This window comes from Lepisma saccharinum, chromosome 6 (assembly GCF_977018435.1).
Source record: "Lepisma saccharinum chromosome 6, izLepSacc3.1, whole genome shotgun sequence".
Lineage (NCBI taxonomy): Eukaryota > Metazoa > Arthropoda > Insecta > Zygentoma > Lepismatidae > Lepisma > Lepisma saccharinum.
This window is the reverse complement of record NC_139234.1, coordinates 4,386,417-4,404,298: the sequence shown is the minus strand read 5'-3', so window position 1 is coordinate 4,404,298 and position 17,882 is coordinate 4,386,417. Positions and strand designations below refer to the sequence as shown.

General features: G+C 39.7%; 1 protein-coding gene across 1 annotated transcript in view; it reads left to right on the top strand.

Annotated features, from left to right (window-relative positions):
• The window catches only part of LOC145988516 (uncharacterized), a 28,069-nt gene extending 11,107 nt beyond the window's left edge, over nt 1-16,962 (top strand). Inside the window, exon 2 of the mRNA XM_083123404.1 lies at nt 14,903-16,962. Within this exon, the coding sequence (XP_082979530.1) occupies nt 14,903-14,957 (55 nt within the window). The 3' untranslated portion in view covers nt 14,958-16,962. The remainder of the gene's footprint in view (nt 1-14,902) is intronic.
• Nucleotides 16,963-17,882: the final 920 nt, after the last annotated feature.

Below are 17,882 nucleotides of genomic sequence, written 5' to 3'. Positions count from 1 at the left end.
GTTCGTGGTTTGTTGGCGTACACCTGTGATTTTACAAACCCCCATAAGAAGAAATCGCACGGTGTAAGATCACACTCCACCTGCCAAAACCCACACCACACAGTCGTTCTCAGCGGATGGATGGATTTCACGCTCCTGGATTATTCGAGGATTTTCGGAAGGAAACCACAACAAACGAGTCAAAACAATTGATGACAACAGATGCCAACATTGGTAAAAACAGGTCTGCCAACCTCGAAACAAAACAATAGCACTCGATTCAAATTCGGCGTCCTATACTGAACGCTCTTTACTTATATTATGTAATAGTTGAAATGAAATAGGTTTTGTTTGGTTTTTGCTTTATATTAATACAATTAGATTCCATCTACTTATATTTGTCTTGCATTCTTCTTTTACTGTGTATATAGCCTATTGCTATTGGTGTAGATCTGTTAATGGTATCTTAAAAATATAGTGTGCGTTTTCAATATTATCCTTAGTATAGTATATTTGAAGTCAAAACTAATTGCTTATAATTTGTTGTTACAACAAAAACTCTCCTCCCCCCGGGAATTTTTGTCGAGGGCGGTTTTTTAGTCCAATGCTGTTGGTGGAGGAACCCGTCCCCCAGGATTTTCGCACCCTGTACTGGATCTACTGTACAATAAACCCCCCCCCCCCCAAAGCAACCTGATTCTGGGAATTGTGAGAAACATTAGTGTGGACATTTAATACAAACGCAATACGTTTTGAGCGAATGAGTATTGAAAACGTAGTGAATAACCCAAAAATATAACGTGCTACATACCATAAGCACATTTGTCAAATAGCATATCATGGATAACCTCTGGTTATACTAACTGTTCCATTAGAAACACCAGGGAAGAAATATATTACAAATTTCAATCTGGCATGTAATAGGTTAAATTAGGAATCAGACGAACTGAATGATACTGACCAGAATAAGTTCCAGGCTATTAAAATCGTAATACTTCTTCTCCTTTCTTTCAAATCTTGAGAAGAATTAAGAAAATTTTACAAAGAGTGTAAAATTTCGTTTGATAGACAAAATCTGTTTCATGCTGTTACAACTAGATATTAGGAAGTATGTACATATTTACATATCAAAAAAATAAAAAACAAGTGCTTTTATGTGGCATAAAATTCGTGCCTCCCCAATGGCGTGGTAGTAATATTGTCGCCTTCTTATCAAGAAGTCCCGGGCTCGGTCCCCCGGTGCATGTTCATTGCGCAGTGGATTGGGTCCCACTCCAGTCGCCCTGTATTCAAGGGGTCCCAGATTAGATCCCCTGGTGGGTTCATATTGCACAGAGTGACTCGCATCCATTTCAAACTGTAGGCCCAGTCCCAATGCCTATCTGAGCATTAATTGGCTTCTTGACAAACTTTGCGAAATAAAAGTAGTCATCAAGCTCTTGTTACGAATTTGTAAATCTGTTGCGAGCAGAGAAAATATTTATGTACCTAGAAATCCGGTTTCTATAGTAATAATTGTAATTGCAGTTAACAAGTATTGCAAGCATTAGTGAAAAAAATAGTTATTTCCCATCTCGGTTCATCGTTGCTTTGATACCCAGCACACCAATATCTTACATGCCTGTGTATAATATATTTTCTGAATTGTGTATAGGTTTTTCTAAGAAAGGGGAAGTATGTAGCTTTCCGTTACTTTCCTCACATGGGACAGAACTCGAAATGCTTGCAAACAAATATCTGCACTTTCGGAGCATGATTTGACACGGTTAAACGTGTACCTGACATTATCGTGTTTGATCTGTCCAATTTGATGTATTTTGAGTGCGTGGAACGGAACAGCGGCTGATAAAATTACCTTTGCATTGATTTCTCTCTGTATTTTCATGAATCAAAATTGCGCCATTTAGCAGTTTATGGACTTCAGTGTGTTACGGTATTCGTCAATACACACATTTTGAGCGCTGTGTTGTGCAATCTTTTCCTGTGCAGGCGTCGCGAAAGAGAATTTCTAATATACCAAAGATATAAGCGTAATAATTAATTTGTTTTATAATAGATAGTAATCAATCAATAGCGAAGGAGCTTTTGTGAAAACAGGGAAATTTTTGCTTTGCGAGTGAGATCAGGCGCCACCGCTTCAAGGTCATAGACACAGGTATGTTGGTAGGTCTACGCTCTCTATACGGCTCGTATCCGGCTCCAATTTGCCGCCAGTTCGATACAACTCGAGCAAGGAGCGAACCCCCTTTCACGCTGCCAACCCGCGGAACACAAACATTCGGCAAGTTGCATACCCAGCTAGGATAATCATATTTGTCAAAATAAGGTTAGCGTTCGCAAAGCCGCGAAATGCGACATCGTAATTTTTGGCGATGTTTGGCGCCTATCACAATTTGTAAAGCCGCCAATTTTGTGATTTCAAGGTTTTCATACTTTTGAACATGAAGAACGCGCAGGATACAAAGTAATGGATGGAATGCAGACGAAAATTAGATACACTAAATTTGCTGAACAAGGCAGTTTATTAAGATTTAAAAATAGTATAGTGTTTTTAAAAGTAAATAAACTGCCTTGGTCAGCAAATTTAGTGTTTTTAATATGGTAACGAGGCTTAATTATAGCCTATTACTATTGAAAATTAGATGTTGGTTAATCGTATTGGTTCTCTTTTGACCGTGTTTTTTTTTTCTTATTAGGGTTCCTTGTGAAACGATTGATTGATTAATTTGCTTTATTTTACTTCGCTTTTGTGCCACTTTTGGCTAATTTGCAAAGATGTGGATGGCGGATGATGTGATGAAATTGATGAATGTACACTCCCAAACATCCAGGCCCAGGCCGGGATTCGAACCCGGGACCCCTGGCGTCGTAGGGCGATGTGCTAACCAATCCGCCACGGGGGCCGGCCCTTGTGAAAAGAATGGCCCTGGGTTCGAATCTCTAGTGAGGCTTGATTGTTTCGTGATATGGGTGGTATTTCTTTACCAAGAAGAGTAAAAAAAAAAACCTCTGGCGCTGTCGTTGAATTTTACACCCTGAGCTTTGGATTCGGGCTAAGAATGAGGTGAGGCGGATTTCTCAAGCTCTCTTCCCGGTTCGTGATCAAAAACCGAAAGAGCTGCGAGTTGAAAGTTGAATAGGATATTTCCCAAAGAGGAAATGATTGCAGTGGAATCTGATACCCCAAACCATGCGATATGCATCAATTTTGTTGTAAACTTCGCTTTGCTAATTTCTTTTGGAACTTAAGACAACTGCAGCCATGAACCTTCGGGTTTAAGAGGGCTAGAGAGTTAGTTAGTTAGTTACTTAAGACAACTAAACTCGCATATAAATTTTTTGTCCCGATTTAGACGAGAGCAATCGCAACACTTTCACAGAATCTAAATACAGCATGGAAATTATGCAAAATTCGAACATTTTTTCTTTTGCACCGGTTTTGTGTGAAGAAACTGAATTATGTAATAACGTAAAATGTAATTTAATAATCTGACTTAATTCGTGAATATTTTAAAGCAAAAAAATTGGTAAATTGATGTATATAGCCTAAATTACAGTGGAATACTTACACACACCAATGTTAACCAATATTTTGAACAACCTTCAATTTTCAGCTGTAATTTTTTCCTTTGCATTTTTGCTGGCATAAATGCATTCAAAAATGTCATAGCATTTGCAAGGAAGCATTTCCTGTGACATTCCGGTTAGCTTTTGCGATTGCGATGGGAAGCTTGCAGAGGACGTTAGATACAAGGAAATCACACCGACACCTATTCCGAAATGCATAAACTCAGTTCGATGCACTTTTAATGCATCGATTGACACAGCTGAACGCGTAATTTTGGTTTCTTTCTAACGATCGTGTCTGGTTTTCTCGAATGATGCATTGTGCATCACACGCAACAGCCTATGAAATTGACCCTTTGTGGGCCTCCCCGATGGCGCAGTGGTATCGTCGTCGCCTTGTAATCAAGGGGTCCCAGGTTCGATACCCGGTGGAGGCTCATAGTGGTTCGGATCCCACTTTAAACTGTAGGTACAGTCCCGATTAGCCTTACTGTGCATGAAGTGGACTTGAACACAAACTCAATCATTCCCCCGTGTGTATGTTGATGTAGCAGAAGTCGACCATGAATAATGTATGGACAGGAGTCAAATATCTGTGTCATTTGACACAACTTAGATTCTGTATGTTCATTTTTCCACGCAATATCTTCCCCGCCAACTTGCTGTTCCACTGTTAGTGATTACTGGTTAATTTTATTGTGCTATTGTTATTGCAACTGGGATAACATTAAAATGAAGTATTCTTCATACCTTTCTTCGTATATGAATAACCGTGAAGAGTTGTTCATTCACTCCCATCCTTTCGTGCAAGCAGCGAATGAAGATGCCTTTAAGGATGTAGATTTTCCCGTTTTTAAACTCCTTGCATTAAAAGTGTTAATTTATTAGATTACTCTATTTTAGTCAAGAATAACATAATCTTAAACTATTGTTGAGAATTTCTTGACTATTTACCTGGGTAACAATTTTTAAATAGGTTTTCAGCCATTGTAGTCCTTTGTACAGTGGGATCCATGAGTATTACCGTGCGAATTGTCCATCGCCATGTTCGTGCACTTTATTTTACCAAATAAGAGCTTCAAGAATTGAAAGAAAACTCAAAACAAGCTGTTGATAACTTCTGCACCAGCATACAGAAAAATCCATCGCTTAAAAACACATAGGAGTACTCACGGTAATACTCATGGATCTCAGCACAAGTATTGCTAAGGAATAGATTTTCCATTTATGCCGGTGCAAAGTTTGCCAGCAGCTTGTTTGGCATTTTGTTTCAATTGGGTAAAATACAGTGCGTGAAAATGGTGATGGACAATTTGCTTGGCAATACTTATGCATCCCACTGTTCGTATGAAACGGTTCTTTTCTCTTGGACAAGTTTTCATTTGGGGAATATTTGTTCTAAATTATTATTTACGGGAGGTGGATGAAAACATTCCTGGCAGTAGTGGCGGCGATTGGGTTCCAAAACCTGGGGGGGGGGGCAATGTGCCAAAACGGGGGGGGGGGGGTGGCAAGACGGTATATTTCCCTTTGTAGATAAGGTTTAGCATAGGGGGGCAAATCTGGCGTAAGGTGGGGGCGACCGCTCCCCTCGCCCTCCTAATCGCCGCCACTGCCTGGCTGATGAAACTTTGCTTCTTTGCAGTAGCGAATCCAACGGAAAGGACTCCCCAAGTTTGAGTTTTTGTTTTAAGTCCAATTTATGCACAGATAGGCTAATCGGGACTGGACCTACAGTTTAAAGTTGAATTGGGACCACTGCGCAATGTGCCTCCACCGGGTATCGAACCCTGGACTCGTTAATTACAAGGCGACGACGTTACCACTACGCCATCCAGGAGGCAGATCTCCCCAAATTTCGAGACGAGACGGAGAAGAACTTTTGAAAATCGAGACAAGAAAAAAACAGCCTCTTCGAGGACTTGTCCAGACGAGACGGAGAACGAGACAGACCTCGGTAAAAATCGACGAGAATGTCTCCCTCTCTCTATCTATTTCGCTTGTACATAGATTTCTACATCTTGGGTTGATCGCGACGATGAGGATGAATGATTCAATTTATGATGGAACAAACTCAATGGTTCATCCATGCCTAGAGCCACATATATGGTATGGTGAATAAAACATAAAAGATTTCCGTACAAAAACATGTTATATCTCGGGATCAAAAGCAATATATAAAATCGCATTTCAGTGTTAAAATGATGAACAAAATCATAAACTTGATTAAAAAACTACACTTATTACACAAGAGAAACACTTCCCTTCCCGTAGCACATTTATGTAGTTGTTAGAGTATTAAGGTTATTCCTGTGTAAAGGAGTCCCTTTTTTGCTTCTCACATATTTACAGATGAATTAATCAATTTTCCGTGATTTGCATGACGAGCAGAATAATCCAGACTTCAGAATTTGTCGGATCGGTAAATAAATCCTAACTTTCGTGTCTTAAGAGTTTATTTCGCATTTTGCTGGATTTCGTGACGAAGCATGGTAGCAAAATGCACCTCACAACTTTGAAAATAAAATTAACACTACAATATGTTATTTCACATTTCGTGTTTTCGTCTAATAAAACGAGCTATGCATGCCCCCATGGTTCGAACATGAAGCCTCTGGTTTCGTAGTTCGTAACGCTAACCACTCCACCACACAGGTTTGGAGAAAACTCGTTCGAGACTTTGGTGCAGTACGAGTTTCCGAAAGTCGTTTTCTCGTCTCGTGTTTATGCACCAAAATTACTTCAATATGCGACTGTTTCGACCGTAACAATCAGAACATTCCAAACCCAGCACATAAGTGTGACCAGAATTATTTGTGCATGTTAAAACAGCATGACGGAGTTCAATTCACAAAAGCTGAAGGCAGGTCTCATGGACCCACCTCCTAAATCAGCCCGTTCTTAATTGCTAATATAATGTCGTGTATCAGGGAAAATCCCGCTCATATTTCGCACCCTGACGATAAGTGTTGTAGATTCGGAGCTCTGAACTAAAGTATCTCCATAGCAGCCATTCGAAGGACTTTTCTCATTGCATTCCGGTTGACTGCCACCGACGTTCGTGGGTTCGAATCCCGGCCATGAGCATGGGCCGTTCCTCGTGAGTGTCCCTTCCTTCATTTCATCTAGTCATAATCATCCTCATCGTCGCGGTGCAGAAGAGCGACGCTAAATAACAAATTACACAAGATCCAAAATCTTTCAACGCTTTCCAAAACTTGCCGCAATGGAGACAGGTCATGGAGACATAACCCCCCCCCGCCCCTCCTCCTATTCTATTTTCCTCCTCCGAAAGTAGGAATAGTATCGAGAAGATACGACACAAGCCTTGGCACCGCGATCTCGTCTCGGGTGTCGAAATAGTAAACAACAAAGGGTAAAAGTGGGTAATTTGGATAGGTTGACATACAATTTCAAATTAAGGGAAAAGTTGATGTTGCACAGTGCATCATGCACTATTAAGGGGCATGTATCACTAAAGTGAATTATAATAATAGTAACGCTGAAAAAAAGCTTTCTGATTTTGCTTCTCACGTTGACTTTGAGAAATTCTGTGTGTTTAATTTGATATCAATGTGGGCCAATGAATAATACAGTATGTAATATTGGTTCTCTTCGTGAATTGAAACAAATGCATTATTTCAATAATGTGTATGTAACTAAAATGGAAAACATTCGTGAGACAATAATTACATCACGTGCCCATGAAATCTAAAGAACTTCTAATTGAATCTGTCATTTCGGAATAATTTACTACATACAAATGTTGTCCTTTTTTCTCCAACGCATCTGCCATGGTACCATACCTTCATATTTCCTGCAACGAATTACATAACAAGTACGGGGATCGTGCTTGTGAAACATGTCTATCATTTTAATGGAATACGCTAACGTCCTTTCATCCATATTATATATATGTGTGTGTGTGTGTGTGTGAAATCTCTGTAGGTTGCCCAGCAGTTCCAAGTAAGACTAAACAGTCTCTTTGTCGACACCAGCTGCTCTCGTCTTAGAAAGGCTTTCAGGCTTCCTCAAACTCTGACCATTTCTTCTGCAAAACCCAGGACGCAAGTCTTTCCAAGCCATTATATTCCTTGTCCAAAATCTTGGGATCTCGTACACGCATTTCGAAGCACATACTACAAAAGTAAACACCACGACACAACAGCCCTATGAGGGCCAGGCCCTGCCAAGAGCCATTTTCATTGGGTGACGCGTGGTCAACGCATCGAGTCCCATCGCCGCGGTTACCTGGCTTTCGTGACCGGAGCACGCTACTTCTTCTTGTCAAGTGACACCCCAATTGTCCTCGCGATGCTGGGTGAACACCGACATTTTGGAGGCTGCCACCGGGAATGGAACCCGGGACAACTCGCACCGAAGGCGATAGTTCTAACCATTTCACTACGCGGAAGAATGGTCAGGACAATTCTAAGGCATTCTAAATATTTTAGACGATCACTAAATCCTTTCTGAAAGTCGGTTATGAAAACCGAAGGATGGCCTCATGTTGCTTCTGACCGTTCCAGAAGCTGTCATCTCTTCTTCCTTGAACTATCTCATATATATATATATATATATAACATTGTTAAACTTCCTTTCTCTACATCGCACCGAAGTATATGAATATTTTTCAATCCACACATTAATTTTTTGTTTGTAATTGTATATGCATGACAAAAATAATTTAAGGAAAGCACATTGTGTGCACACTCACGCGTAATATCGAAATATTTAAGCCGCAAAGCTCTGCTCATTGAGTAGAAGTGTTTTCTCGCTGCACTGTGTTGTACTATAGACTTTTCTTAACATTAAACCCTCTTGATTAATGAGCATAAACCTTGAGACATCCGCCGGCTCTCTTGCACTGTAATTGAAAAACTTTTATTTTGCTCTGCAAATGATGGAGAAAGTGTCATCGCACTTTTGCAAATCGCCACGCGGACTGCGAATTGGGCAATGTTTATCCACCCTATTTCACCCACTCTAAAGACAAAGTTAACAGAAATAGTTCCTTTCGTATGTGCTAATTTCGAGGTTATTTTGCCAATGGTCTTACACTAATAAAATTTATTTATTTCTATTAACCAAACACATTTGCGTAGGCAAACAAAAAAAAAATGTACTCTTTACCAAATTTAGTAATTTTGATCAACTTATTTGGTAAGTAAGTACATGTGATTTCTAAAGGAATTTCGTTCTGGTGAATAATATTTTTTTTTAGCGCCTATTTCAAGAAATCTTTGGTTAGCGAAACTAAAAGGTGATCCGTTTGAGATGTCAGAAAAGTAGACCTTTATACACAAAAGGTTAATGTACATATCTCCGAGCGTATAAGCACAAAGGATGCAAGTTTCGTATGAGTGGAGGTTTACAGACTTTGGCCACATGGCGGCGCTAATGTGCATGGTAACAAAGGTGGTGATCACGGCACAACAGCGCACACAGTGTGTCGTATGGTATGCAAAATTTTCGAGTATTTCAGGCATGCTACTGCCGCCACGCAGCTGAAGTCAGTGAACCTCCACTCATTCGAAACTTACATCCTTTCTCCTTATATTACAACAAGCTGCTCAGAGATACGTACATTAACCTCTTGTGTATAAAGGTTTACTTTTATGACTTCTCAAACGGATCACCCGGTATTTCTTGGGCATCCCCGATGGCGCAGTGGTAGCGTCGTCACCTTGTAATCAAGGCGTCCCTGGCTGGATACCCGGTGGAGGCACATACTGGTTCGGATTCAACTTCAAACTGTAGGTCCAGTCCCGATTAGCCTTACTGTGCAAAAAACACCAAATCAATCAACAAGTTTACTAAAACGTACACTTCTCTACTAGGTGGTGAGGGGTTACCAATACGTACTGGTCTTGGTTGTCTTTGAAGCGACAGCACCCTCATTTGTTAGGTTAGGTTGAGTTGGATAGTTTAGGTTACGTAATTGTAGAAGTTCACTAACCACACTATCTGTGCTGCCTGTTTGATAACCCCACATAATCACTATAAAATACCTTTGTCTGTATTCGTCCTATCTGCATGGTCTGTTTCAGAACCAGAACAAAATTGTTTCAGCTCTGTGCGCTTCGTTTGCTAATATACGAGTAATAGGGATTCTGTCAATATTAAAAGATTTATTTTTCCTAATCAAGATCTCGTAGGAAACACAAAAATTGTAACTATTGAATATGGACTCTCATGGACGTCCGCAGGATTTTTTCCAGGGAGGGGCAAGGAAGGTATTTGTTTTCCAGGGGGGGGGGCAAAAAGTCACATTTTCCCACAAAAGAGTGTTGTTCCCTAAAAAATCATTGCTTAAATTTGAATTTATGGTGTTCATGCAATAATTAACACATATTATTGTGGCTAAAATGAAATGTTATGTGTGAAATACATAATTTTTGGTTGACTTTCATTTTCCAGGGGGGGGGGGGCACGGCCCCCCTTTGCCCCCCCTTCCGGACGCCCATGTGGACTCTGAACCTTAGCTAGAGATTTCTACGCCCTGGGCGCGAATGCTGTGTGTATTTCCTAGTTTAAACCCCCCCCCTCCCTTTTTTGCGCACAAAACTGCGATGTCCCTGCGACTCTGATTAGGTTGTAATTAGTTGGTACCTGTAGGCAACCCTGCAGGTTGTGCTGATCACTTCATCTCCAAAATTATATACCTACACGGCATGTTGAAATGTGCATGGGGTAGATGTGCCTTTCTTTACCCGTTGTTTTTATTTGTTGCTGAAAGTAAACTTTCATAATCCTTACCGTATATCTGACGCCTCGGGCGTTGGGTGGTAGACTCGGATATCGTCACCGAACCTTTCGGGTTCTGGTCCCTGCATAAGGTCGTGGATATTCCTGATGTAAGTACCCCTTCATCATCGTCACGATTATACTGAACGCAACTCCAATTGGCGGCTGGGAAACAGGGGAAACAGCGCATCGGCGATCAGTTGAATTTTCTTCGACTGAGATCGGCCTATTTCGAGTCACAAGGACGAAAGAAGTGGGCGTTGGGTCCAGCACATGTTGCCAAACGTACCGTAAAGCGAGAAAGAGTATTTTCGGGCAATGGTGTTGTCAGCACCAGGAATCAGCGGGATTAATGGTATAGTGCTGGTCTTCAAGGCAACCTTCCCTCTTACAACCATATATCAGGTCCACGTGGAGTCCAGTAAATCCTCCCCTGAAACCTTTCCCACCAATAGCGTCCGTCCAAGAAATGACAGCTCTTGTCAACTCCACGTGGAGTAAATGAGATGTTGCTAATTCAGTTTCTTTAGAGATTACTGAATGCGAGGTTGCGGTTCTTTATCTTTGCTATACCGCGTTTGTTACAACTTGTCCCGGTTCCCGCGCTAGCTGATCGCTGAATTTTCTCCGTGCTGGGCAAAGTCAAAGCCAGGCAGCCAATTAAAATACGCAACGTGGCAACAGAGTCTACGTAAGCGCCTCTCTTCTGGCTTCCATTCGCTCCTCGCTGCCCAGCAGACGATTTTTTTCCTCGTTTCTCATTGGCACCGAAACTGTCGAGCGGTCCCTAGGGCGGGAAACAGGACAGGTTCTAACAAACGCGGTATAGGTTGTGTTATTGTGTTGTGCTATTTTCTTTTTATGCAATATAAATACCATGGGAGTAAAACGTAGCAGTGAATGAATGCCTAAACACTGCAGGCAAAAGTGACAAAAGCGCTTTGCAGAAAAACAGGTGGTGGCTCACAACCAGATACGCTTCCGGTCAGCTTCCTCTGAGGTTGTGTCAAAGATGCCGAACTGCTGTTGCTTAGAAGACTTAGGGTATAGCTGAAGTCTTGAACGTAGTGCCAGTTCGGCATCTTTGACACAACCCCAGAGGAAGCTGACCGGAACCGTATCTGGTTTTGAGCCACCACCTGTTTTTCTGTAAAGCGCTGCTGTCCCTTTTGCCTGCAGTGTTTAGACATCAATTCATTCACTGCCTGGTTGTACTCCCAAGGTCTTTATATTGTATAAAAAAATAGCACAACACAATAACACAACCTAGCAAAGATAACGCAACCGCAACGTCGGTTCAAAAGTCTCTAAAGAAACTGGATTAGCAACATCTCATTTACTCCACGTGGACTTGACGAGAGCTGTCATTTCTTGGACGAACGCTATTGGTGGGAAAGGTTTCAGGGGAGGATTTATTGGACTCCACGTGGACCTGACATGTGATTGTTAGGAGGAAAACTGATTTTTCGGAACTTTCTTTGAAGTAAAGTAAGGTTGGAATCAGGACGACAAGTATACAACTGTACACGCGGTCCTGAACGGTAAAGTTTCCGAAAGGACCACCCACAGGTCGGAATGCAGGCGGACACACTGTCATATAAAGACAACTGGCAAGAACAGAAGTACGCTTGGCAACGTTGCTTCGGGAGAGTGATGTGACCCCTCCAGCTTTTACTTCGCAACTGAGTTTGTTGACACTCATCGGACCACACGCCCCGGAAAATGATTGGGGGACAGAAATAGCCTTCAAGGTCAGCCGCCAGATGGAGTTGCTCAATACGGAGCCAGGAAAGTGGTATAAAATAAAACCACACACGCCATTGTTACTTGTAATTATCTCTCCCCAATAATGTAACGTGATGCTATTGAGCTGCAAGTGCTTCCATGGAATGTGTAATTGTATCCCAGCATCCATTCTTCTGTGAGATCATGCCCCTCTCCTGCCCCCTTTCCTTTCTGGACGGTCATCTTGTTTCTGAGCTGCCACGTGGTCGTTCGTTTGGCCATCTCGTCTTTGATGCGAGCTGTCCCGTGTTCGATCCCCGCCGGGACAGAAGTTAACCCAGCTTCGTGAGGCACGGAACCCCGGTCTGGAAAGCCAGATTACAGCGGCGATGGGACTCGATGCCCTGACTTCGAGGTGGAAAGCCCTCTTGACAGACCTTTGCTCTTAAAGTGCTGATGGACCACGTAACGGACTGTAGTCGTTTGATGTCTGTCCAACATTTCAGTTGTTCAGGAGAATATTCTGTGCAGACATAGCCAACGTGCTGATGCTTTCGTTCTAAGTAACGAATTATTATTATTGTGTATCTAAAACTTCATTTTTGTTCATGAATATTCGATGTACATTACCTCCAAGCCCTGATATTTTGACAGAATATAATAAATGCGCTTTACACGGTGCTAGTTTTTTATGCGTGCCCTCACGCTCAATCTAGCAGGGCTTGAAAACTATTCGTGTAGATTGGTCCACCAGACAGCAGATGAAAGAAAAAATTGTGTGTGGGAGGGTGAGGAGGGGGGTGTCAGCATTCCCCACAAGATAAGTTTGTTAATACGCCACTGCGCATAAGTCCGAGAATTCAAGTTTGTGCGAAATCTCGCACCGTGTAAATAAAACCGTGGCATAATGTCTTGTTGAAGTAGTGCCCTGGGTTATAATACCCATCGCTAGAGAAATACGAGTAAAACCTTAATTATCCTAAAGCACAGTGGGAGGGGTCCCGTGTTCAAATCCCGACCTGGGCATGGGTGTTCTTTGTGAGTGTCCCTTCATGAATTTCGTCAGGTGATCATTCATCCTCATCTGCGCGATTAGCCAACAGTGGCAGAAAAGCGAAGTAAAATAAACCAAATCACTCAATCATAAATATTGCCGGGCAAATTGTCCATCGCAGTGCTAAGTTCAAGAATTGATCAACAACAACGAAGAAGTTGCAACTTCTGCAACAGCATCAGAACAGTTCAATTCCTTAGAAAAATCACAAGTTGTGAGATAAAATGAACGAAATCAGTGACGGGCAATTTGTATTCAACATTTTAAAACTCTGTCGGGCGTAACTAGCACATAATAGCATGCCACACCCCACACATATGGAATTGTGCAGTGTAACGATATTGCAGAAAGAGATTTCATTTCACACACGTCTTGTAGTACAGTCAGGTTCATAGGTACTTGTACTCGTTTACTGTCAATGTTTTCGTTCTTCTCTTGTGCTTTTTTCTTTTTTTTTTTTGGTCCGGTGTACAGTTTTGTTACAATTTTCAAACATTATGGAAACTGAGCGTGAATATGGTGATGGGCAATTTGGGTATTCGTATCTTTGAACTTGACTATACACCTTGTGTATGAAACATTATTGGAGAATAAGAAGTTACTGGTAGCTTTCTTTGTGCAGAATGGGTTATTGTTTTCTTTTTCATGACACTGCCGATATACGATGAGGACTGGTACAGTAAAAAGTGGTACACGAGTTAATAGTACGAGAAGGAATATATTATTTTTTAAAAAATGTAATTTCTAATGATTTGGAATGGAATTTTCAGCTAGAGAACTGTTCACAAGCTTATTGTAACTACGAAAAACCATGAAACTTCCTTTAAAAAAATATTCGAAACTTCTGCATGCTGGACACAAGTTATATATGCATGTTGGCATACCAGTAAATTTATGCCACCCTAATGCCATTCATATGATCACTTCTACTTGTTCCATGCAGTGGGATAGTTCGAAAATACTAATCAGGAATAGACGATCAGATATTTAAATCTCAGGGCTAGAGTGTTAATCATGACCTTATGGTATGTGTAGGGATACTAGATGAGAGTAAATGCATTTTTGAAGCTTGATCGTCATTATTCATATGCTTATTTAAGAATACATTGCACAGTAATGTATTGTAGACTTAAGTGGTTATTATTTTTGCATCTTGTGTATTGTATATTATGTTGCTTTATTTCCATGACCATCTATTTTTTAGTTGGCATTTTATTTTATTTTTTCATCCTGCGCAACTAGTGATACCTTAACCTATTCTTTAAGTTGACCTACAGCAGTCGAGATGTTACATGAAGATGAATTAAATTTTTAAATCCTGCATTGTTGTGTTGAAACAATCAATTTGGAAGGGGGAGCATTAAGTTGAACTTGTGACAAAAAAGGATCACAAGCTATCAACAACCATTGGAAGCATATGTTAATCATGCAAAAAGATTCGTAGTGATGTTATAGCTTCGTTTCTTGCCTTATTCCGGTGGCCAATGGCACAGGACAAACCTATCACGCTCTTTTTATATTTGTGTAAGTGTATTTTTTCTCCACCAAATATGTATGTTTACCTCCTAGCATTCCACATGCTAAAAAATTCCACTAACACAACCTTGCACTATTTCTTCTCTTTCCAACCCTAATAATTTTTCTATTTTTCTTCTTTAAGAGTGCATTTCTATTCATCAATGTTTACTAACACTAGGCTTAAGCCATTGTTTAGGCTGACTGTTGTTCACTATTTTTACCATGTCTGCAAATGGTTTTTTTACATATGCAAAAAAATGATTGCAGAAACATGTTCAGCTAGGCCTAACTCTCAGTTTCTGTCTTTACAAGTCAGAAGAACTGCAACGCCTGGCCATGGAGGACGGTGAAGGTGAACGGGGATTAATCGTCACCAGGATGCTCCTCCACAGAATCATTCCTGTGCCTTCTTCACATACACTCTGCCTGCCCAGTATGTGCTGCAATCCACCGGTCAGACACAAAAACTTACACCGTACCACTACATGGTGAGGCAACCGTATTGGAGCCAACCTGGGAAAAAAATGCAGGATGATATTACACAATGATTTTTACATATTTTAAGTGGTTCTTTTGTCACTAAAGACTATTCTACACGATGCAGCCTGTCGGGAAACTTTTGAAGTTTATTAAACGCATTCAGCGATGCAAGATATTGTGGTTCAATCGCAACTGCCTGCTAACATGTTCGAAAAAATATTACCATAACAATGTGACATGTTTTTGGCAAATTCTTTTCATTCCATTGACAGGCAGAATTTTTTTTTAATTGTTGCCATTCAGCCAATGCAATTTTGTGAAAGTTACATTGTTAGGCAAGGGAAAGCAAGCCAGTGAAGAAAAACATTTTAATGCTGTGTAGTGAAGATGCCAAAGCTATCCTACCCACTTGTTTTTGTCTCCCAAAACATTTTAAGTCCTTATTTTTTGTGTTTTTAATATGTCGAATCTGTGTTGTTTAAGTTTTTTATTTATTTTTTACACTTCAGTGCCACTTTCATCACTTGTGTTACATTATGAAGTATGATGCAAGGCGTATAGTATATTTCTGCATTTTTGGAGGATTAGTTTTGAAAGTAATATGCATTGTTAATGTGTTTAGAGACATGTCTTTGTGGAGTAAATTTATGCATTTTAAAAAACATACCATTGTGATTATTTATTAGCATGGTGAAAAAGAAAGGAGAAATCGCATATGAAATTAAATATTGAGCCTAACCTTCTGTTGCTTCTGTAGATAATGTTGCCTAGATTATCCAGCTTCAGTTGCCATTCGAAAAGACATAACACTATGCAAATAGGAATGACAATAAAATTTTCCTGTAACGCTTGTTTTGTGTAATATAAATATATATATATAGGTGTATGCATATATGTAAATGTTAATCAGATCACATTCGTTACTTTTTCAAGTAATGTTTTCTTACTCAAGAGTATATTTACAGTTAGACTCGGTTTTACTGTTTTGGATTTCACAGTATTTCTTAATCAGCTACTGTATCGGTTTCTAGCATAACTTGTCAAAACAAGTTGAGTACATATATTTTGTATCTTTGAACAATTATATATATTCTATTAATATGTTTGGTGTGTAATATGTTGTAAAAGAAAATTATGTACATACTATATCTGTGTACAATGGTAAGTTCCTTACACAGTGGCATATATTTTTTACCCTTTGTTTTCATTTTAAAAGAGAAAAACAACTTGAGCTATCGAATGCTCACATGCACGAAATATATGCAAAAAAAGCAAATGTTTTGCGGGGGGAACTGGGACGATGTATATAACAGTATTTACATATCACATGCAGCATATCGATATTTTTTTCAAGTTTTGATTATGCAACTTCAAAAGTTTCCCTGCATCTAGTACAGCTGAAACAACAGATCAGTGTGTAACAAGAAAAAAATAGTACCACTTCAAATAAAAAAAACAATATATGTATACTCTAGTTTGTCGCTTAACTGTCAAACAAACTGAAATTACGTACCAAAGATGACTGACTGAGAAATATGTAAGAGCTTTTTGCCATTCAGAGAGAATGTTTGAAAAAAAAACGTGGATCTCTTTAAGTGAAATTCCAGCTTTTTTGTTTGCTTGTTTCGTTATTGTGCGAGAGTGTACGTTTAGGAGTGTGAGGTAATAATTATAAATAATAACATTATTAAGACATTGAAGTTATGTCCAGCAGGATATCGAAACTGTGATGATCACCAGTTGTTCAAAGAATAATGTCTACAGTCTACAGTGAACTTTTTAAGTAAAAAATAAATATGTTGAAAGTACTATAAAACAGTGATTAGATTTTCTTTGTAAATAAATGTGAAGAGAAATATATTGTGTACATAAAAAAAATAGTACACTAAAAGTGAAAATTGTATTTTTTTGTTTTCTTACCATACATTGCATGAATGCTGTTTTTCCTTATGTAGGATAGGCGGATACATGTGTCTTGTGTTTAATGTGTGCTCTTGCATGTGTGCATGTTTCCATAGCCTGGATGCATCCTTTCAGCTATCTACTAGTGGCATTGTAAATGATAGTTACCACATTTGTGTGCATATTTGGTGATTACTGTAGCAGAGCAAAAGATTGGGGAATGCTGGGTAGAATTTTCATGCGGATATAGCTAGCTATTGGGGAGTTTCATCAAATGTGCATGGTAACTATGAGAATTTTGACTTTTACTTGGTAATCATGGTTGATTGCACATGACAGGTATTTGCACCACACACAGAACTGACAAAAATTTGCTGAAATTCAAAAACTCTAGCAAACTGAAAATCCAAAATTCACCATCAAAAATATTAATAAGCCTTGTACAATACCACCAGAATGAAAAATGTTTCTAATGTAGTTATTACATGATGGTGGTATGTGGTATCACAACCAACCCTAACCCCGAGGTGGAAATGTGTTCCCCTTGCCCCTCACAGGTAAGATTCACATAGGTTACTTGGAAAAAAATTAATTTTTAGTGAAGTGACACATGAATCGACTTCTCTTACTTCAAGAACTTTTCGTGAGAAGCGTATTTTCTCTGGAGGTCACTGTTTTTCAAATTGTAAATTTGAACACCAGTGAAATTCAACTGTTATGGTGATTACACAGAATGAAACCGATTTGTTTGATTTAAAAAAGAAATTTCTGAGCTTGGAAACCACAGAAAAATGTGATTTGAACGAAATTATTTGGTAGTTTTAAACAAATGGTTAGAATTACTTAAACACTGTTGCTATAGTAGAGTCATTGAAACAAATGTGTGCTGGTCACCAACACTTTTGTTTTT